Raw genomic sequence first — 23,079 nt, 5'->3', positions numbered from 1 at the left:
AGTATAGATATGTAAAGAGAGCAACTTGAAATGACCAGTGGGATTAAAAAATTTTTCCAGCTAGTTCACAGGTAAAAATATGTCATAAAGCTTTATGATATCAAATGAAGATATCAAATTGTTTATTTATTATTTTAGATTATTATAGTGAATAAATGAATTAATAATTAATAAAAAGGCCACAAATTTAAAGCCTTAAATGTATACTAGCCATGTGCATACATACTTGATCGTCTCTTATCTTTCAGCACATTGTCATAATAAATCTCAATTACTTAATAGGCTATTGAACTCCTTTAGCAAAATTAGCCTCTAAATATTGAGGGTTTGGTTAAAAAGGTATTTTTGAAACAGCAGCAGAACAACTTTGTCAAGTATGGTCTCACAAGTACTCCTGTATTCCAGAGACTCTCAAAATAACAGCTATCATTCATTAAGAGCCTACTATGTACAAGGAACTGTACTAGGTAATATGTATACAAACATATAGATACACACACACACCATTCACAACAACCCCATAAGTTGTATACTCTTACTCTCCTTTTTACAGGTAGAAAATGAAGGCTTTAGAGCTAACACAATATCTTTGATCCAAGATAATAGAGCTACTTAGTAGTACAGGTAAACAGTCCCTTCATTTCCTTCTCCTCTTCTTGCTTCACCACTGTTTCTCACTTCCTCCTGGGCCAGGTACCTGGGGTGTGGGCCAGGCTGGGGCTGAGAACACCTCCACCCTCACATGTAGGGTAAAGAGAGTGTGTAATCCACCCACTGAGGGAGAGAGGAGAGCCAAGGATAACCAGGAAAATGCACACATCTAGGGTGGATGCCAATCACCCTTCTCTAGGCATGTGGGGAAGGACTCTGTGTCCTGAGGTGCGTGTCTGTGCCTCACATATTCTCGATTTTATACACAGTCTTCATTCACAGAGATGTTACCATTTAGTGCATTCTTTCAATCCAGCTAGATTTGTGAAGTCTTCTCAGGCAACATTATGCTTCTTTTCCTTTTCGTATCACACCAAAAACAGTGCTGGACACAACACTGATGCTTAGCTTATTTCTTCAGCAAATTTATTTTCAAGGAAAGACTTCGATAACAAATTAAAATGCCTAGGGTACTACATGTTATACAACTCATTGTTTCTCACTCTAAAACCATTGTTTAATGTGCTTTCCAAGTAAATTAGAGCTCCATATTTGCCCTCCAAGAGAAGCCATGGTTTCTACTTTCTAATCTGCACAAGACTAGCAAGAAGTGACCGTCTCCCCATCATCAGCTTCAAAACCCGCCATCTGAGAGAGTCTCAGGCTTTTACTTGGGAAATCACCTGCTAATGTCAACAGATCATTGAATTTCTTCTTATAGCAGAAATGACTTAGTGTCTAACCTTTATTTATTACTAGCTAGCATATAGCTAGCTAGTTGTTGCAGAACTAGAGCATCAACCCAGGCCATGATGACGATATGTTGTTTTAAAAGGCATGAAGCCCCCAGTTTTGATAGTTGATACAAATATATATCAAATATATATCAAATATTTATTTGAACATGTTACACATGTAATAGGAACTGAGGTAAATAGGCCTTTAATGTGAGGGTATGTGTCAGTCTGACAGGGAGTTGGGTTGTGTTTAATGTTTGCTGTAGTTGAAGATGTCAGAGATTCCAGATTCATCTAGTTTTCTTGATTTTTGTCTCCCCTCCTGACTTTGGGCTTCCCTAAGCACTCCTCCTCAGAGAGAATCTGTGTCTTGAAGCTCTTTCAGCTGCCACCCACTGTCATTTTACTGGAGGTCTATTGGTATATGGTAAGGTTAATTGGTGGGGGGTGGGGGCAATAGTGATCTTCTGATTAATTCTCAGTCTTCTAGTGGGTCTGTTTCTTGGTCTGTGACCCTCACGAGTATTTCTCCAGTGGTACAGGGATTTGTCCTTTTTTTCCCCTGCCTCCTACTCCCTCCCCCACAGGTAGCATTCTCAGTCTATGTCCTTGAAGCCCGGATTCCTGTGGACTGTTCTTCCCCCATTTGGTGAGACAGGCTGGGGTTAGAGGAGTGCCCTTCTCCCATAGCTCCAGGGTAGGTGTTGGCAAAGTCCTTCCCCAGGAGGGCAGACCTTTGCTATGGAGAAGGCTCTGGACACTTTTCACAATGCTTACTCTTCCCCTCCCTCTTCCAGTGCCACAAGGGGATCCTCACCTTTTGAGAACCTGGTGGATTTCTTAGAGATAAAGATCGGGAAAATCTGTAAGACCTCGGCCCCTAGAGTTTCTCATTCTCACACTAGTCCACACCCCATTTATAGCAATTCATCAAAATTACTGTCTAAATGTTTCTACCAGTTTATTGTTCCAGCAACTTCTGCTCCACGTAAGCAGGTCAAGTTGTGACTCACTGGACTTGCCTGTCTCTCCAGATATCAGGGAGGTGCTTTGCCCTGTGACATCAGTTCTGTGATTGGGCCAAGAAAAGTTATTGACTTTCAGTTTGCCCAGATTTTTCCTATTATAAGGATGGGAGTAAAAACTTCCAAGCCCTTTACATGTTAGAACTGAAAAAAAGAAGTCTTGACCTTTATTTCTTAAGACAATAAATCATGTAGCAATTATTTCAACTAGCTGCTTCCCTTTTAAATAATTAAAAATTTTAAAAGAAATAGCAGCAACAGTCAATAGATATGGATATGCCATTAATATCATCAGCAATAAATACACTTTCTAATTTTTTTGGTCATTTCATCCTGCTTTCCATACATTCAAAGCTGCTGCTTGAGGTAAAGGTGGTGATTATTCTTAATAAAGGAATTGGCATTTAGAGTAACCAATTTATCCAAGAGCATATAGCTAGCTAGTTGTTGCAGAGCTATAGCATCAACCCAGGCCATGATGACGATACCTTGTTTTAAAAGGCATGAAGCCCCAATTTTGATATTTCCCTTCTGTAATACATACAGAAAACTGCTCTATTTTCAAGTGGTGACAATGGCCGCAGGCTATTCTTTTGAGAAAATTGGATGAAAGGAGAAGGAGAGAGAGAGGATGGTAACTCTCTGCTCAAGGCTGGATTTTTGCTGAATTTTTAAAGGGGAAGATTTGAATACATATGTAGTTTGAAGTGAACAAGCTGCAGAGCAGCAGAGTTTGAGGAGAGTGAGTGAATGCTGAGTTAGACCATAACGAGCTGAGAGGGGACAGGTTAGGACAGATGACTAATGACTCTTGTTTTGAAGAGGAGGAACCATTTTCCCTTTTATCCTGGAGGAGTAGAGATGGAGGATACAGAGGGGTTGTAACTGGGAAGGGATATGAAGTTAGAGGTGGTACACTTGATAGTGGCCCCAGGGTGGGGGGTGGGCGTGGGGGGTTCTCTGGAAGGCTCTGAAGGTCTGAAGTAGAGAACGGGTACAAGATGTTCACTGGGGTGTGCACCTGGGAAAGGAGAAGGGGGCAGGATTGGGCTGAATAAGAAGTTGAACTGCCATGCAGGCCCAACAAAGCCTCAGGCCACCAGCAGAGACTTGGGAGCAAATGTTGCCCAACAGCAGCTCATGTTGGGACAAAACAGATGGGCAGGTCCACCTCCCCCTCACCCAGTCAGCAGAGTCAGGGATCCTGGGGAAGATGTGACCTCAGGCGAGGCGGCTCTCTGCAGCTGAGGAAGACCAGACTGCAGGCCAAGGCATCTCTTGATGTCCTCCTGCAGCTCGGCCACAAGCCTTCCTTGCAGGGGGTCTGGGTCCCGCATCCCCACGTTCACCACAACTGCTTTACATTTTTAGACTTGTGTCAAGTGAGGTCCTGTTTTGAGAATGAAGTGTTAAAGGTTAATTGAGAAGAATGGTGATGATTTGGAAGAGTCCCCAAGGGAGAGGGGAGAGGGTGCTGGCCAAAGACAAGTGACAGAAGCAAGTTCCTTGACAGTGAGTGGACCCCGAGTCTGCAGTAGCACCATTCTCAACAAGGATGCAGCTTCAGGCAGATGGTCTGAATTTCTTTTAGTAGATATTCTGGTCCCATTTTACTATACTAGCTGTGATTGGCAGAACTGGAACAGAGGAAGAAAAACAGGTGGTGATGTTTACCCAGAGCTGGATATTGGATATTGGCAAAGAAGGTACAGTTGAGGTACAAAGGAATCATGCATTCTAAGCATCACTGACGTCTTCACATGTGGGGTTCAGGCTGGAGAGAGAGGTTTGAGGTCAGACAAAGTCTGCTGAACCAATAAGCAAAGTACACACAGGGCTGGAGGTCAGAGCTGGGCCCTCTGGGGTGAGGAAAGAGGAGGGGTGGAGGAGGAGCCCCTCCCGGGAGCCACAGTCACCGAGCTGGTGGGCAGTGACCACACGGCGGATGACTCACCCATGGAACAACTGCTGTTGAACATCTCATCCAGCCAGGCCGTGTTCTAGGCATGGCGGATAGAGCAGTGACAAAACAGCAATGGTCCTGCACTTGTCGCCTTTGCATTTCAGCAGCAGGAGAGAGAAAATAAAGTGAATGTTACATTGGAACTGTAGGTTAGAAGATGCTGAGAGCTATGGAGAAAATAAAACAGTGATGGAGATTTGGGGGGATGAAGATAGGCTGCAGTTTCACCCAGGATGGTCCTGCGAGCCCTCACTGAGAAGGTGACATTTGAGCAGGGACTTGAAGGAGGCAGGGAGTGCTGCATGCAGATATCAGGGTCGAGAGCTTTCCAGATAGACGGAGCAGCAAGTGCAAAGTCCTGGAGACAGCAGCCTCCCTGGGGTGGTCAGAGTCAAGAGCAGGTCAGCGGGGCTCAAGTGCAATGAGCAAGGGAGAGAGAAGGCTCAGGGGCTACACAGTGAGCCAGGCAGTGGAGGACCTTACACAGGCCAATGAGGGCCTTGGAGTTGACTCTTGGTGAGATGAAAAACCCATGGCGGATGGCATGATATCCAACGTACATATTTTAACAGGAGCCTCTTAACTGTTACCTTTTTTTATAAATTTATTTATTTATTTATATTTTTTTTGGCTGTGTTGGGTCTTCGTTTCTGTGCGAGAGCTTTCTCCAGTTGCGGCGAGCGGGGGCCACTCTTCACCGCGGTGCGCGGGCCTCTCACTGTCGCGGCCTCTCCCGTTGTGGAGCACAGGCTCCAGACGCACAGGCTCAGTAGTTGTGGCTCACAGGCTTAGTTGCTCCGCAGCATGTGGAATCTTCCCAGACCAGGGCTCGAACCCGTGTCCCCTGCATTGACAGGCGGATTCTTAACCACTGCGCCACCAGGGAAGTCCCTTAACTGTTATCTTGAGAAGAGACTGAATGACGGTGCATGAAGGCAGCTGATGGCTGCTCACTGTCGAGGACATGACCTGGGCCAAGTAGACAGCAGTGGCCTCAAAAGATGATCCATTGTCATGTGTGTGGACCCTGTGTGAAGAATTTGGAAGAATTCAGAGTACACCATTGACCCCGGTCCTCACGTGGTCTTCATCTGCCCTCCTTCCCACCTCCAGGAACTTGTCCCTCTCTCCCTGCGCTACTGCATTCCACGTTCATGTCTTGCATTTCTAGTTTTATTTTTAAAACCCATTTCACACTAGTTTTGTATCTGTCCATTTCCCATGCTGATGTTCCTGTGATGAGCACAGTTACAGATACCCCTCCCTGGTCTTAAATAGCTTGACCCCTTACAACTCTTCCCTTCTAACTCTATGCCGTCTCTATCCTTGTTTTTTATAGTTTATTGCATCCACCAGGTGTTTCAGGTAATTAGTTAGTCTTCTGTTAAAGATGTTTATATTTGAGCTATCACTGACATCAATCCTTTTAGTTATATCTTAGGAGAATGTTAAAATACAAATTCTGAAAATAGGCTAATTTTAAATGTTTTTTTTATTTTACCTAGCATTAAAATAAGTCAAATCAGTTTTTCTCAAGTGGGAAGAATGCTAAGGACCACTTGTAAAGGAAAAAGAATATCCTCTAAAACTAAGTTTGAATGAAACTATTTTTTAATGATATTTCTTAAATATGTCTAGATATAAATTTAGATAGAAACTTTTTATGCTTATACAACTAGAAGACCCAAATGAAAATGTATAAATTAAATATAAATGAAAGCACAAAACCAAAAGTATTCAAATTAACTCTATGAATTTAATATAGCAGATGCTGTCATCTTACTGAAACTAAGTCAGTGCTTGGGGTACAAACAGGGCCCTGAGTGGTCTGATCTTAGCCTGCCTATGACCCTGAGCTTGGGGAACCTCAGTTCTGCTATCTCTCCTCCTGTGCAGCTCCTCCCCTCATATACTTGGCACCAAACCACGGGACCCTCACTTGTTGGGAATTTGACCCTGGAATTCTCTCTGCCTCTGTTCCTTTCCTCATTAGTAGCATAAAACTAAAATATGCCTCCTTGCTCCCAAGGAGATCTAAAACTCAAGAACTGACAGGACTCTGAATTTCCACAGCAGTTTTTGGTTGAATGGCAGCCAACCAAATTATCCAGAATATACCTTTACTAATTGTTTAGATCAGAACAGCAACTCTGAAATGAACAACTTCTCAAAAAGAACCACAGTCTGCAAGTCTTCGTGGCCTCCAGTGGGAGAACAACAGCTCAGTGTCTCTTGCAAAGGTCGGGATCTGGCGTTCCTTCTTTGTAGTATTGGACATGCGTGTGGCAATTAATTTACTAGGTTTTCACCAAAATATTCACCTTGGAATTTCCATTTATTTTCTTGGTCTCTTGTCAGGTGGTGACATCACCTGTTTACATTTTGTTCGTATTTGTAAAATTTTTTTCGTATTACCTTAGTGAACATTTACGAACCACTTTCTCGGAGTATGAAATGCAATAATGTCGAAGACGAATATATATTGAATATAGTAACAAAGACTAAATCTCCGTTCCAGCGTTTCATATGACCACAGAGTTTCAGAGTTGGAACTAACCCAAGTCAAATTCATCTCTAAAATATTCTGCATAAGTAGTCATTTACCCTCTGTCTGGAAGCCTCCAGTTACTGGCTTATAAGGCAATGTATTCCATTTTTAAATTAGAAATTTATTCATATTGAAGCCAAGTATTCCTGCTGTAATTTTACCTGTTCATTTTAATTCTGCCTTCTAGAATAATGCACACATCTAATCCTTCTTGCAAAGGACAGCTCCTTCACCCTGCGGAGACAGTCGCCTCCCTCCACGGCCCACCCTCCCCCAGGCAAACGTCCTCAGTGCTTCCCACGATCTTACATCACAATGTGGAGAAATGCCTCAGCCTCAGCGGTGGCTCCGGCACATTTTCGTACAACCCATTTTCCTTAATAGAAACGTCAACAGATTCTGTCATTCATAGATTTGATCCCAAAGAAACAGGTTTTTGTATCAATTCTGTTTCCAGAGTTTATATTATAAGTGACTGCAAATTAATACTGTGGAATACTTCTATTTAAAAGGCAGGGATGGAACGCATTTTAAGTGATAACTAGTATGCCCTGGCATAGATAGATAGATAGACAGATGTATATACTTATGTACACATATGCATATATATGAGTATGGTTTATTTATTTACTTATTTCTTTTTACAACTGAAAAAAGAAAATGTGAAAGCTTGCATAGGCTCTCACTGTCTGGGTAGAACTAGCAGATGATGGGCACAAGACTGCCCTGGCCCTCTTCCCAGGTCTTTTCCGTAAGAGACACTGTCCAAACGGAAATGCAGCATCTTTAGGGTCTTGACAAATCCTCCTGGAAGAACCAGGCAAGATTCTAAACTATAGCCGAATCCCATGAAGACGGGGCATCCAGATGCCCCATCTTCATCCTTCACTCTCGATGTGCAGAAGCCCAGCCTGGAGGCTGAGGAAACAGGATGTGATAAATAAGTGAAACGAACCTACATGTGCCAACTCTCCATCTCTGGCCCCATGAAATCCTGGCTCTATATTAGGGATAAGTGACATGCTGGGCGGAAATGACACAGTGTCCTAAGGCCCCACAAAGGCCAGGTCACAATCAGGAGGGGAGAAAAGGCCTGGCCAGGGTCACGTGTGGCTCCTTCCTAAAGAATCACAGTGGGGGGCAGGCTGCAGGCAGAGTGCCCTCGGGCGTTTGCTGTCTGGAGGTTGGTTAGACTGTTTTGCAGGTAAGCATTTGTGTCCTCCCCCAAAGCGACACTGGTCACTGTGAGAACAGTGCAGTGAGAACATAGTACTGCACAGAATGGGAATAACACGTTGGTGATTAACTCTTCTTCCCAACAGCTGGCTGCCCCAACTCCTTGATTAAAGAGCTCCATCACTTCAGGATTCTTGGAGAAGAGCAGGTGAGTCAGCCTCTCAAAAGCTACGCCAGAGTGTTGTGGAAGATAGACAGTAATGAGGCCGTTTGGGCTCTCTCCGGGGAGGCAAGGGGTGTCTCCTGACCCTCAGCGCCTGAAACGGGAAAGGGAGCCGTGCAGGGGCTATGTGTGGGAACACTCTTTCCCTCTTCTATCCATCAGGCCTGACAGGTTATTAATTGGTACATCTGCTACCTGCCAGAGCATTACATCTCGGGACGCGGCAGTAAGCAGGTACAACGTAGTGGCAGATAAGCAAATAAGTGCCGAGATGAATTATGCCTAAGACATCGAGCATCACAGACAGCCCTGATTTGATGTCTGTAGGTGGATGTACAAACTCTTTTCACCAGAATTTTATATTTTGTGTGTTACCTGTATTGCACTTCAGCCGCTTTGTCTATGGATGTGAACATGTGACTTATATACAAAAGCTGGCCCATTTAAAGTTGATTATTTAAATGTTGCATTGTGCTCAGTGAAACATGTCAGGTTCTAAGTAGATGTGTTAAGTTAATAATTCAGAGTGCTAAATATTACCTAGATGTATATGTATAAACACACACACACACACACACACACACACACACACACACACACGACCACTTAAAAATAAACCTCCTAATCCTCATATGGAATTACAGGCTCCGTATTATTATTATGTTAAATCTGATATCAAGCTATCCTTGAAATACTCATGCCACATAGTTTACAGCATGCTAGTTGACCTGTTTTATACTCTCGTATTGATTTTTACTCGCAAAGGTGGTCTTTGCCCACTCTGACCAGAGAACATGCAAATGGAGACGTGGCAGCTCAGTTTTGTCAACAGATTTTTGGTTTGTGTGTTTTTGTTTGGTATGTGTATGTCGCAAAGTTGGACTGCCCATTTCCAATATGAGATTTCAAAAGGGGGATTAATTAGGGGAGGATGAAAGGCTGGAATCATTTCCAACTCCTTGAATTAGCAGGTTACAGTGAGCCTCATTCATGTTTTCATACTGTAAATTTCCAGAATAGAGAGCACGGGTGTTTATTCAAATACAAGCAAAATCAATTATCCTCCATTGCAGGTAAGAGCTGATAACAGACCCCAAACATACCTATTTATGAAAACACCTGTATCTCACAGCTATTTTCCTGTGAAAGCCTGAGAGATTTCTTATAGCAAGAATCATTGATTATTACCCTGAAATTTCTGCTCAGGTAATGGAAGCTTCTCTTCTAACTAGTACCAATATTTGCAAATTGTTTCCATGTTTGTTTTTAGAGTCATTGGGTGATGAGTAGGGAAAAAAGCCAACTATAATCATCTCCTTAGAGTTGCATAAAATTCAAGCCACTTTGCATTTTCTTAGACATTTAATCAAGCCATAATCAAAATCTATATTACTCTGATCAGTTGTGCTACATGGCCACTTAGTGCATCACAGCAATATTGATTTTTATTTCCTGAAAAACCACATTTCCTTCCTTCCTTCTTTCCTTTCATTCGATGAATACTTAACTGTGCACCTACTCATGTGCTGTATGCCATTCTTGTTTACAGGGACAGAGGAGTGAAAAAGAAAGCCCTCTCAGACTCACATTCTAGTTGAGGAAGGCTGTTATGTTACATGCACACAAACATGTTCAGTATATAATATGCTAGATGGTTATCATTGCCATGGAGAAAAGTAAAACCAAAAAGAAGGATAATGAGTGCTGGCGGTTGGGGGAGCTGAGATTTTATACAAGGTGGTCAGGAAAGGTCTCACTGAGGCAGGTGCTAGGTGCACGAGGACCTCAAAGGTGCAAAGGGAAGCACCATGGTGACATCCGGGAAGAGGTTCCCAGGTAGAGAGTAAAGCGAGTACAGAAGCTTTGAAGCAACCGTATGTAATGCTTATTTTATGTAAAAAATATTATAAAATATAAGTTGTGGTTGGAATAAAGTAGGAAGAAATCCAGGAGCATGTAAAGTGGGAGCCAAAGGAACAAAGCATGTCCTGATCAAGCAGGATGCAGATGGGAAGTGAGCCCTGGAATTTGAAACTTGGAGGCCATTGTGACCTTGACCAGTGGACTGGTGAGGGTGAAAGTCTGCCTAGATTGGGTTCAATGGAGAGGGGAGAAGAATGGGAGAGAGAAAATCTAGATACTTTTTTTTTTTTTTTTTAGGAATTTAGCTAAATGAAAACAAAGAAATGAGGTAGCTGCGGGTAGGGAATGTGGCATCAAGAAATTTTTCATTTTTATAGGAAAAAATATGCCATGTTTATGTGCTGATGGGAATGATTCTGCAGAGGAACAGGGAGATTGATGATGCAGAGGAGAGGGGAGAATTTCAGGAGCAACGTCCTTGATTCGACAACTAGCAGAGTTAAGGTTTGGCCAGAGACGAGAGTGGAGACAGCTCAACCTCGTAGCCGTGGGAAATGCAGAATATGTAGGAAGATTTTTGCTGCTGTTTCTCTTTTCTCGGTGAAATAGGAAGCAAAGTCATCAGTTGAGAGGGAAGATGGGAGAAGAGTTTTATAGAGATAGGAAAGGATGATGAAAGTGTCATTTAGGAGGCTAGGGAGTGAATAAGTGTAAAAAACGAATGAATTTGGAGCAAGATCAATCAGCCTGACTGTTTTTCTGTCACACTGAACTGTGTAGGCACAGATGCAGCAAAGGCAGAGGGTCAAGTTTAACCAGCCACACGAGTAAAACAAAAACAAGAGAGAGGCAAAGGAGCTCTTTGCTGGGCAGACCTAAGGGAGTGAGTATAATGACTGAGCCTGAGATGTCAGCTGGCTAAGCAGAGAAGAGGGGTGAGGGGAGAAAGGGATGGGGAAGAGGTGGGAGGACCCACCGGCTACAGGTCCCAGTGGGTTCAAGGAGGCTTTGGAGTTTGGGTTTTTGAAGGGTTTAGCTGGAGAAGTAGGTGTTGGCCGAAGAATGGAATACTTAACATTGAGATTGTGGAGGTGGTGCAGTGACTGGAAATGACAGGGTCAGGGGAGGACCAGGAATGTTGCTGGCTGAGTTAAGGTAGCCGACGAGATGACTGCAGAAGTTGAGGGCATGGACTTAAAAAGCCAGGGTGTTGGAAGTATGGCCCATGTGGACACTGAGCTCCTCCAGAACTGTCACCAGAGCAGACTTGGAGAGAGTTCTGGTGAGTCAAAAACTGAGGCTTCTAGAAACAGGACAGGGAAGGGAGAGAGAGACTGAGGGAGGTGGGCATCAGTAGCTGACTGCAAAGGAGAAATAGAGCACGAAGAGCGGTTTGAAAATCCCAGCTGGAGAGTTTTAGAAGGAGAAAGGAAAACTGTTCTACCTGGGGTGTTGCAGGTCAATACTCGGTGGTGCAGAGGGTGCAGTGGAGAAAACATTTGAGGGGCTGCAGGGGAAGCAGTGTCCTGAGGTGTGAATCAAGTTCAGTGAGGGAAGAATGTGAGAAAAACACTGAGAGAGTGTAAGTTACAGGGCACTTACTGCTGACTGACTCCGAGTTCCCCATGCTCAGAGGCAGGAGTTGGGGCAGCTGAAGGACAGGGTGGGGAAAAGGGGTGGACAGAGCTGTGTGTAGGATTGAGGGTTAGACCGGAGAAGTGACAAGGGAGCCAAGGATCTCTTGGTGATGGAGACAAACAGGTCACATCAGCTAGGGATATTTCCGTGCTCATGAAACATGACAAAACGTAGTGGCCTCAGGGCAGATGGAGAGGGAGCAGAAAGTTCCAGCCCCAGCGCTCCTGCCAGTGGGGGTGGGCGGCCTCAGCCGGAGCTGCTGAAACTCTCAGGCTGTCTCTGGGTGCTTGAGGCAACTTAGATTACTTGATGAAACAAAATGTTTTATTCTGTGTTACAAGTTCCCTCTGACAAATCATTGTAGTCTCTAACTTGGCGTTTTGGTTTGTCAAAAAGGAAGAGTAATGCTAGGTCATCTCTTAGAACTTCTGTAAATAAATAAGACTGCAAAGTAAGTTGCAAATATTAAGTACTACACTAAAATGTTTCTGATTTAAATACTGTTCACACTCTATCAATAGACTAAGCTAGTAGCAGCAAAAGTAGACACTAAAATCAGTGTAACAGGGAACTGTATTCAATATCCTGTAATAAACTATAATGGAACAGAAAAAATAATAAAAAAGTAAAATCAGTGTAACATGCACTTAAAAGTGAGTTGGTGAAACCTGTACAGATACTGGTTAATTACTGAACTCATTACTGGACGGGAGAGATGCTGACCAGTGTCTGACTGCTTTGTCTGTGTTTCCTTCCGTTTTCATTGACCTTGAATAGGCACTTGCTTTTTGAGATCTGGATTAAAAATAAATCATTATAAACACTATAAATCATTACCTTCCTAAAATAAAAATGCAATTAAAACTCCTTGGAATGTAACATATTGCATTTACTTTAGCTCTGGGCCCTGTCGCTGATTTGTGTTTACGATTCACATTCATAAAGCACCTTTCGTTCCCCTCACCCACGCCCACCAGGGCCAAACTACTTGGCAAAGATATTATCACACTGCAGGTAAGTAAAGCTCCTCTAAACTTCTAGGTGAGCCCTAAAGAAAACAGGCATGATATCTGTAAGTCCACAGGATTTGGAGAGTCTTCAGAAAAACTGCATTTCAAACGTACTTCCACTTTTACCAGCTTCCTCCTCTTTGGGTTTAATCACCAGAATTTTAAGGAAATAACCTTCATTTATTCAACAAACATTTCTGATACCTTTTGTACTGTTATTGTGCTAGTGTTGGGTAAAACGGTAAACAAGGAAGTCACAGGTACAAATCATGATAAATGCTAAGATGTAACCTACTTTGGATAAGAAGTCAGGACCTCTGAAACATGAAAGTTGACAGGACACCCACCATGGAGTGAGCTACGATCACGGGGCTTAGGGGAGAAGAGCCTTCCAAGCAGAGTAAAGCACATGTTCTGTAGCCCCAGAAGAGGTGAAGAGCTTTCTTGGTTCAAGCCGCTAAATAAAATTAATGTGGCTGGAAAACAGTGAGCAAGAGAGACCGTGATGAATGATAAAAACCACCTACACCACGTGGGCCATGGTCAAGAGTTTGGATTTCATTCTGAATTCAATGGGGAATCCTTAAGAGTTGAAGCAGGGGGCTGGCATTATCCAAATTACGTTCTAAGAATGTCAGTCTTGTTGCAATATGGACATGGTCTGGATGAAAATGATTGGCAGAGGAAACAGAAAGAAGTGACTATTCAGAGGTAGAATTAAAGGTCGTGGTGATTGATTAGCTATGAGTCAGGGAAATGAAGGAATCCTACAGCTCTATTAACTGAGATGGGTTTGATTGTAGGAAGGTGAAGATGAAAGCTTGGAATCAGGGTTCAATTCTGAATATCTTTGATATGACTGAAGCATTGAGAAGGAGACAAGTAGGGATTTGGATGTGTGAGTTGGAGCTCAGAGGAGAGGGAGGTCAGGGGTCAGAGACAGATAAATTTGGAGTTGCTGGCATGTAGGTGGTATTTTAAATCCATGGCGGTTGCGAAAAGTAGGTAAGAGAGGAGGGACCACGGATGAACCCTAAGGAGCGCCAGCATTTGGAAACTTGGTAAAAGAGTGGCAGCCAGCAAAGGAGACCAAGGAGGAGCCTCAAGTTAAAGGAGTAGAAAATCCAGAGATGTGTCATGATGGAGCCAAGAAAGGAAGTGTTTCCCAGAGGAAGAAGTGGCTGTTTACGTGAATGCTGATGAAAAGCTGAATAAGATGAGGTTGGCCAATTGTCCTTTGCATACGGCAACATGGAAGTCATGGGTGGCCGTAACGAGCAGTTTTGGTGGAGAGTTGGAGGCAAGAGGCCGATTTTTATGGGATGAAGAGTCAGCAGAAGCAGAGTCAATTTCTTCTAGAAGTTTTGTTATGAAAAGGAAAAAGGAAATGCAGCAGTAGCAGGAGGGTGCTTTACAGACTGAGGAGGCTAGAACTTGTTTTATGTTCATTGAAATGATCCAGTAGAGATGGATTATTTGATGATTCAAGAGATAGATGAGCGAGCTAAAGAAGGGAAGTACTTTAGAAGGTGAGAAGGGTTTGTTTCGGATCCACAGCACAGAGGGGGTAATTGACCCTTAACAGGGATAAAGCCACTTTCTTTGTTGTAAGAAGACAGAAAGGAACAGGTGAGTGTGGGTGCAGGTATGTTGGCAGGTGTAGTGATGCGGAGGGGAAAGTTGGCGTCTAATGGCTCCATTAAGGCAGACACATTTTTCACTGCTGCATCTTCTCCACATAGATTTCTTGACACATAGAAAATGCTTAGTCTGTTGGTGGGAATGTAAATTGATACAGCCAGTATGGAGAACAGTATGGAGGTTCCTTAAAAAACTAAAAATAGAACTACCATATGACCCAGCAATCCCACTACTGGGCATATACCCAGAGAAAACCATAATTCAAAAAGACACATGCACCCCATTGGTCACTGCAGCACTATTTACAATAGCCAGGTCATGGAAGCAACCTAAATGCCCATCAACAGATGAATGGATAAAGAAGATGTGGTACATGTAGGTAATGGAATATTACTCAGCCATAAAAAGGAATGAAATTGGGTCATTTGTAGAGACATGGATGGACCTAGAGACTGTCATACAGAGTGAAGTAAGTCAGAAAGGGAAAAACAAATATCGTATATTAACACATATATGTGGAATCTAGAAAAATGGTACAGATGAACTGGTTTGCAAAGCAGAAATAGAGACACAGATGTAGAGAACAAACGTATGGACACCGGGGGGAAGCAGGGTGGGGGTGGGATGAACTGGGAGATTGGGATTGACATGTATACACTAATATGTATAAAATAGATGACTAATAAGAACCTGCTGTATAAAAAATAATAATAAAATATTTTTTTTTTAAGAAAGATGCTTAGTAAATATTTGCCCAATAAATGAATACCTCATTCGTGACTTCTGTCTTCTTAGTGAAGTATGAAGTAAGATGTCCAGAGAGGAAAGTGGTGGGATATGAGCAGTATGGGAAGAAAGAAGAGAAAACATGCTACTAGAGAAACATAATACAATCATCAAGAAGTTGTAAATGCTCATTTGAAGTCTGTGATGAGTAATTTAAGAGAAAGCAAGCAGTGGCCAGGGAGAAAGTATTAGGTCAGTTCATGAGAATTCTCAGTGAAGCTGAAGAATTTAAGCCATGTCCGTACTTCAGTAAGAACACCGGGAAAGGAAAGACAGGAGATGATGGTTGGAAAGAGACATATTTGGAGTTTGGATTTCAGAGGTGGTACAGTTTCTCGTGACGACAAGGCCCAGGAATGAATTGTAACAGTAGAAGAATTGTTTTGAGAAGGTCCCCAGAGATGAGAAGGTAAAGGAACTGAAAGAAGAGGTTGATGGATGGACAGTTCAATCCCTAGAATGATGAGAAGAATAGGGGCAGAGATGAAAATCATGAACTAGAAGCTAAAGTCCCGAGAATGAGGGGCTTATCCACCTATGTCCATTGCAGGTGATGGCAGTGGGGAGAGGACAGGGGTACATAGCCAGATGGCATAAGATTCAGAGGAGCAGTGGGGTGGGGTTTTGCAGGAGAGAGGGGAGCAAGGGTTTAGGAACATCAGTGAGGGGCCAGGAGACAACCAGCTCCAACTCTGGCTTTCAGGTGTGTACACCTGAAACAAAGGGCAGCCTTCACTTTAGAGGGTTGCAAGGAGATGGACCAGTTTCAGTTAAATCGGGTAGGAGAGAGAAACCTTTGAAAAGCCTGATTATACGGGAGAGCTTGTTCATTGTGGAGCAGGAATTCCAGGGGACAGAGAAAGGGCTTAGGGGAGAAGGGAGGCTCCTATTGGAGAATATCGAGACCTTTATGGGAATGAGAATAGTAGGGGATGCCTAAGTCTCAGAAGTCAATAATGATGTGAGGCATGATGGAATGAATTCTGATGACCTTGGGAGAGAAGTAGGTACACAACCAGGCCACCTGGCTGTTGCCGTCTCACCTGGCTCTTACCATCTCAAGTGTGTCTCTTGGGCATTAAGGCAACTTACTTGGCCTTCACTTCAGAACGTTTCCTTGGTATCATAGGCTTGCTGACACCAAGGAAAGATAGTGATAAATGTAAATCCATGTAATATAATCGAGAAGATCATTTTTTAAATTATTTGGGTCATCAGAGTTCAAATCAATTCATTAAATGTGCAGTGGAAATAACCCATTTCATTGCCTCAAACTGAAGCCTTACACAAAACTTCCAGACGATGATATGTCACTCTTCCCCTTCCATTGGCCTCATAATCACCTTGAAACCAGTATAGTTGCCTCCAGACTGGAGGATGACCAGAAGGGAGAGATGTGAGCATCCCGTGTTAGAGAAGCAAAGGCCGGGAAGAGACAGGGAGGAGGGGGGGTGCAGGTGGCAAAACCACACCCTCTCAGGGAAGTTCCATTTCTCTGAGGGTGAGGCTCTTGGATTTGGAGACTAACAGCACTGCTCACAACCACTTCTCAGGGACTATAGTAAAGGGTAGAATAATTTGTGCCCACAGACAGCCTTGCCCTCTGCCAAGGGCCCCATCAGGAGGTGTGCTTAGCAGACCCGTTTGCAAAGCTCCCAGAAGTCTCTGAAGTCACGCCCTCAGTAGAAACTCCTTCAGGGAAAACGGTTTGCAAGTATCTGCTTTCACAGCCTCACCCTTCCTGTGGGGCACTGCATGGCCCACAGCATGGAGAAGGGACAAACAAGTCAATCGGTTTTGACCTCCTTTCCGGAAGATTCCACGGCTACTAGAAGTTGAGATATTTTTTGGCATCATGTCGTCTGAAACATCTGAAAAAGAAAACCCTTGTAAATTGCAATCCAGGATACAGTCTGTTGCTCTAATTATATTTCAGGTGTTGTTTGATCTGTTTTCTCCTGGCATTTAATTTCAGCCATCCTAATGATGTTTTTTTCTAGGCGATGAAAAAGGTCCAGCCCTTTCTCTAGCCAGTTTACTTCATCAGTCAATGACAGATGTCCAGGGATGAAAAGTACATTATTAGCAACAAAACTGAGAATACAAACCGCAATGTGACAGGCACCTCCACAGGGGCTGTCACCAACTCCCCGGGGCTAACTGCTTGCACATGAAGAAAACTAAGATTACTGAGAATTTAAGGAGTGTTTTTTAAAATTCTAATACATATAGAAAATAGGGTATTCTCTACTTAGCACTGGGAAATGGATTAATCATAAATTCATGTTCCTCTAAAAAGTTATTTTAGACTTTGTTTAGCCAAAGAAGAAGTGCTGTAATAAACCGTTTTTCATTGGTTTCTAAATGATAACGAAGGAATAGTGAGCTGAATTGTTGTTAATAAAAGGGAAAAAAAAAAAGTGGAGGCAGCTTGGTATCGGGGAAAGGGTGGTCTTTTAGAGCCACAGCACTGAGTCCCTGCCCGTGTGAAGCACAGTGAAGGACTGAATGTCTTTGTGACTCAGTGACCTCACCTGTCACTTCTAGGATAGACGGAGAGTGAAATGCATAGGCAAAGTGTGGGCACAGTCCTTGGCACAGAGTGGTCATTCAGTGAATGGTATCTCTGATGGGGATTTCTCTCCTCCAGGGGGAGAGCAGGAGACAGGTCCTGGGAGGGAATCCCTGGGTGCTTGTGGCTAAGACCTCACAGAAGCCAGAATTTAGTGGGGGAAAAGCAAGAACAGCCTGTACGGGTTGCTTTTGTAGCTGTACCTGAGCGCCCCCAAAAGGATACTCTGGAAAATTCCATGGCAGAACACAAACAGCCCCCTTCCCTGCTCAGAGGATTTGAAAGGCTGCCATGGATTGCTGACAAGCTCCACCTCACTTTGACAGAACATCTGCCTGTTTTCCCAGATTTTAGTTTTACCTAAGTATCCCTGTGCTTCAAATTTGCTGCAGTTTTAAAATTTAGCTTCCTTCTTGCTGTCTTTTCTTAGGAAAGCATGCGAATTAAACATCACGATGAGCCGTTTGTGCCCTCCTACATAGGACAGGCCTTTTGAGTGGTTTTCCAGCAGTGTGGGGTATTTGGGCCCAGTTCCTCCCCAGCCTGACCCCGCGGGTCACCACTTGCACTTAGCATAGAGACAGTGGCCAGCAAGGAAGGGGAAGCTAACTGGCCTCCATGGGACCTGGGACCTGGGACCCTGGCTTCATTATAGAACATTATTCTACCCAACCCAACTCCTCCAACTAGCAACAGACCACCAAAGTGCAACCTCTATTTGCTTATGCTCTCCCCTGACTCATTTTTAGATTCTTAAAATATGAGTTTATTGAAACTTCTGTGAATTTTATACTTTAAAATGAATATTTCCTGTTCTTAAGAGAATCCATGAGCATACACATAAAAACTGAATAATTTATTCCCCAAATAAATAAAATATAAACCATACCAATGAGTTGAGATTTTACCTAGATAAGTCATCTAACAGAATGTATTTTCACTATAATCTGACAAAATGTAGGAGGGACTTTTAATTTTTTTTCTTAGGTGCAGAACAGTATGCTTTGTTAATATTAACATTTATTTTTAAAAATTTTTGCAAATACCCTGTCATCTCTAAATTATCTTAGTTATCTGTCTGTGGAGTATCCACTTTATGGAAGTATATCTAGAAATTTGCAAACTAGTTTTATTAACAGCTTAAACAGCGTAAGTTGGCAAGTAAGTATTAATATACCTATCTACACGTACACAAGCACACACATAGACACTCACTGTGATTCCAAAGACAAACAATGCCTAAGTGATTTTTAGAGAATTTGCTGCTTTTGAGCTCACCTGAGAATGGACTCCATACAGACCTAGTTCACGTTATAAATTAATCACATTCCTCCAAGTTAGTTCTATTTATAAATGCTATTCAACAGTGATAAGTAAAAAAGCCCTAGGAAATAACACAAGCAGTGTCAAAGGATCAGTCGTCGTTCCTTTCCACCATTTGCAGTCCATTTATCACTTTACCACTGTTGTGTGTATTTTACACTCAGATGAGTACAGACATTCTGCTCTACTTCATGCTAACTTGTCACAACTCTCCAGTAAGTATATAGTATGTTTCTTCCGGTGCACGCTCAACTTTGTGCCAGTAAGTGGTTGAAAGGAATCTGTGAAACTGTGGGTCTTATCTTAAAGAAAACTACATAAGGATCTCTGCTAATAACATATAATGTAATTACATGTCTAAATTGTTTCCTTAGGGTATTAAACTTTTTATGAATACTAGAACATTATTGGTCTAGGTCAAATGTTTTTCTTATACATTTCACAATGTTAAAAAAAAGAAATGCATTCAGTAATTGTAGGTTTTGATTCAGATGTTGTGTGTACTTTTTAATCAGAAATTACCAGACATGTAAGCTAAAATATTTGTCTTCCTTTAGAAAAGGAATTGTAATATAGATTGAATATAATAAAGTTATTTCTTATAAATTCCTTAGTTAATGAATGGAAACAGGAACATAGTTTACACGTTCTGTCAGAATTTGAGACTGTAACACATGTAGTCAGCAAGAATTTCTATAGAGTTAGTGCACTTTGTCCATAGGTTAATAGGTTAACTTCTTCCTAGAAAAAATATTATCGTAGTAATAAAATTGCTTAACTAAATTAAATAGATAGGTGATCTGTCATCAAATCAGTAAATAGCTAATGACTTAAGATCAATTTATTTAAACTAGAAAATAATTTATGTAGGTAAAAATCATCCTATACCACTCTGTTATTAATTCCCATTGTCATTGATTATTTTATTAGAATTCTTTAAGAATGGAGTTAAATTTTATTAATTCATTCTACAACAATTTATTGTGTACCAACTATGGACAAGATACTGTGCTGAATTCAGGAATACAAATACGTGAAGGAAAGCGGGGAGTGCAGAGGGTCTACAGGAAGGCCTGAGGGGCTGGAGCACGTAGGTCCCGTGACTCACAAAACCGGTAACCAGTCAAAGACCTCTGTCAGGACAAAGCCCCTCACTGAGTAAAGGGAAAGAGAAAGTCCGGTTGAAAATGGGGTATCAGAGTTGGGAGATCACAGAAATTGAGCCCTCATATTTTTTAACACTGCCCAAAAAACCAAATAGGAAACTGTAGAGCCATTAAGAGCTATTCTGAATCCTTCTTCCTCCTAAAATTTCAGAACTAATTTCACGTAAAGGTGAGCGACAGAAAGGAACAAAGTAAAATCCCAACAGAAAAGAAACAAGGTCAAATGCCACACAAAGTTCTTAAGAGGAGATGCAGAGTGAAGAGCAGAATATTGTCCTGAGAGGCAGTGAGAGTGTGTCAGCCGGTCATGCCCACCAACTGGGTGAAAACTAAAATAACTATTCCAAAAGGAACTAAGTTATTAAGAAATTTCACAAGTACAAATAAATAACAACGGACATAGTCTTAAAAGAAATAGACAGTGAAAAGAAAGAAAATTCTAAAAAATGAAAATAAAGTAAGATAAACTAACTTTACCCAACTTCTAAATCAGTCAAGAGAAGTTGACTGATTTAGAAATTAGGTAAAAAACGTCCAATATATGTACACTAGAAAGCCCACAAGAAAAACATCAAAGCAAGAGAATGGAGTAAATACTAAAAAATTAAATTCAATACAACTTTCCTGACATAGCATGCATATGAATATTGATCAGAAAATGACCATCACCAAGACATATTCTAATAAAATTACTAGATTCTAAAGAAAAAGAGAAAGAAATCCTTTGGGCATCTGAGCAAAAAGATCAATTCACTTATAAAGGAAAACAATAAAATCAGATTGTCATAAGCTTTGCCCATAACACTATGTATCAGAACATAGAGTAAGACATTTAAGATACTTAAGGGGGAAAAAATATGAACCCAGGACTTTATACCCAGCCAAACTCATTTTCAAGAATCAAGGCCCCAAATAAACTGTCACTGAGCAAGAATTCAGTGAACATTTTTCCAATGAGATCTTCCTGAGGAATTTATACTAGAGAACAAGCTTCAAACAACCAAAATTGCTGATCAGACATTAACATAAGGACTGGTGATGAGTATTAAGTGTGTGTGTGTGTGTGTGTATGTGTAGCCTTAAGATTACATGAGAATAAGGAGAAAGAAAGCATAGTATTAAATGGCCCTATGTCTCAACAATTTAGATACAGTGTTATTGGAAAAATTTGGCAGGAGAATGGGTAGAGCACATGAAAATATATTTGAAGTTTTTAGTAATCACATTCATGGTGATAATATTGTCATTCTTATTCCAAAATCATGGTGTGTACAATGTGAGCTAAAGCAAGTGAGCTATTATGGAACATTATGATTCTGTTATTCTCTGCGTTCTTGAGAACCAGTGTAGAAAACGGGCAACACAGATGTAAAACAGAAAATATTAAGTAAAACTCCGTAGTTCTGAAATACCTACCCTCTTAGCAAATTTAAGTCTACAATATAGAATTATTAGCTGTGTTCCCCAGGCTGTACCTGAGATCCCAAGAGTGTATCCATCTTGCAAAACTGAAACTTTGTACCCATTTTGGATAGGACAAAACAGAAGGTTAAAGAGTCCAGTGGTACAGAGCTGAGCAGAGGGGTTCAATAAATATTTATTGGAATCATTCACAGTGATACGAGGGGATGCTATGTGCCAAAGCCACACAGGGGTGGGAATGGTGGAGGAATGGCTGGCTTCTTCATACAAGTCTGACCAAACCCCACCTGGCTTAAAGCCAACTTCCTGGCTGCTCTGCACGTGCTGCTGAGTGTTGGTGCGAAGAGCAGGCAACTCTACTGACTAGCTTCCTCTAAATTCGCTGTTCAAATGGGCTCTTATGCTGCCCAGCAATAATCCTGACTCCAAACATTCCCTCCCCTTTATCATTCATACCTTTTCTGCTCATCTCAAATTTCCAGAACCTCCTTTGTCTGCACCTGGGCCCCAGCACTCTGCCCTCGTCCTAAGGCCTCACCCTCTACTCATCCTGTAGATCCCATTCCCTCACCTACCCACGGCGTCATCAGTTGCCGTCCTCTTCTCACTCATTCCCTTCAGCCTACTAACATCCTGGTATTTCTCCATTTTCAAAAATCCCTTTACAGTCCCACAGCCCTCCCAGCTGCTGTCCTCCTGTCTCTGCTGCCCCTTTCAGTCAAACTCCTAGAAAAAAGTGTCCACGCTCACCTCCTGGAATTTGTCTCCTCCAGTTCTCTCTTGACTCCACTCCCATAATGCCTCTGGCTCCATGACTCCACTGAAATGGCCCCTGTTGAGATCGCAATGGCATCTCCATTTCTAACAACAGCCAGTGTTCAGTAATTGTCTTATCTGCAGCCTTTGACACAATTTATCATGACACATACACCCTCCTTGAAATACTGTGTTCCCTTGCCTTCCAGGACGCCTACATTCTTCTCGTTTTACACCTGCCTAATAGGCTGCTTCTTCTCAGTCTCCTTTGCTGGCTCCTTCTCAGCATCCCCACAAAGGTTAGGTAATCTCATCCAGTCTCATGGCTGTTGAGATAACACAGGGTCGTATTGTCAAATCAGACTTGCAAGAATCGTAGATGTGGGCTTCGCAGGTGGCGCAGTGGTTGAGAGCCCGCCCGCCGTTGCAGGGGACGCGGGTTCGTGCCCTGGTCTGGGAAGATCTCCACGTGCCACGGAGCGCTGGGCCCGTGAGCCATGGCCGCTGAGCCTGCGCGTCCTGAGCCTGTGCTCCGCAACGGGAGAGGCCACAACAGGGAGAGGCCCGCGTACCGCAAAA

At 42.5% G+C, this 23,079-nt stretch overlaps 1 protein-coding gene across 2 annotated transcripts in view; it reads left to right on the top strand.

Annotated features, from left to right (window-relative positions):
• The window catches only part of PRKN (parkin RBR E3 ubiquitin protein ligase), a gene marked incomplete at its 3' end in the record, with an annotated part of 1,266,888 nt that overhangs the window by 1,071,014 nt on the left and 172,795 nt on the right, over window positions 1-23,079 (top strand). For both annotated transcript variants that reach the window (XM_082668938.1, XM_082668937.1), the window contains exon 8: window positions 8,247-8,308. In XM_082668938.1, the coding sequence (XP_082525064.1) occupies window positions 8,247-8,308 (62 nt within the window). The remainder of the gene's footprint in view (window positions 1-8,246; window positions 8,309-23,079) is intronic.

The sequence above is a fragment of the Grampus griseus genome (genome assembly GCF_964374135.1).
Source record: "Grampus griseus genome assembly, chromosome: 13".
Classification (NCBI taxonomy): domain Eukaryota; kingdom Metazoa; phylum Chordata; class Mammalia; order Artiodactyla; family Delphinidae; genus Grampus; species Grampus griseus.
This window is presented reverse-complemented; position numbering and strand designations above follow the sequence as displayed.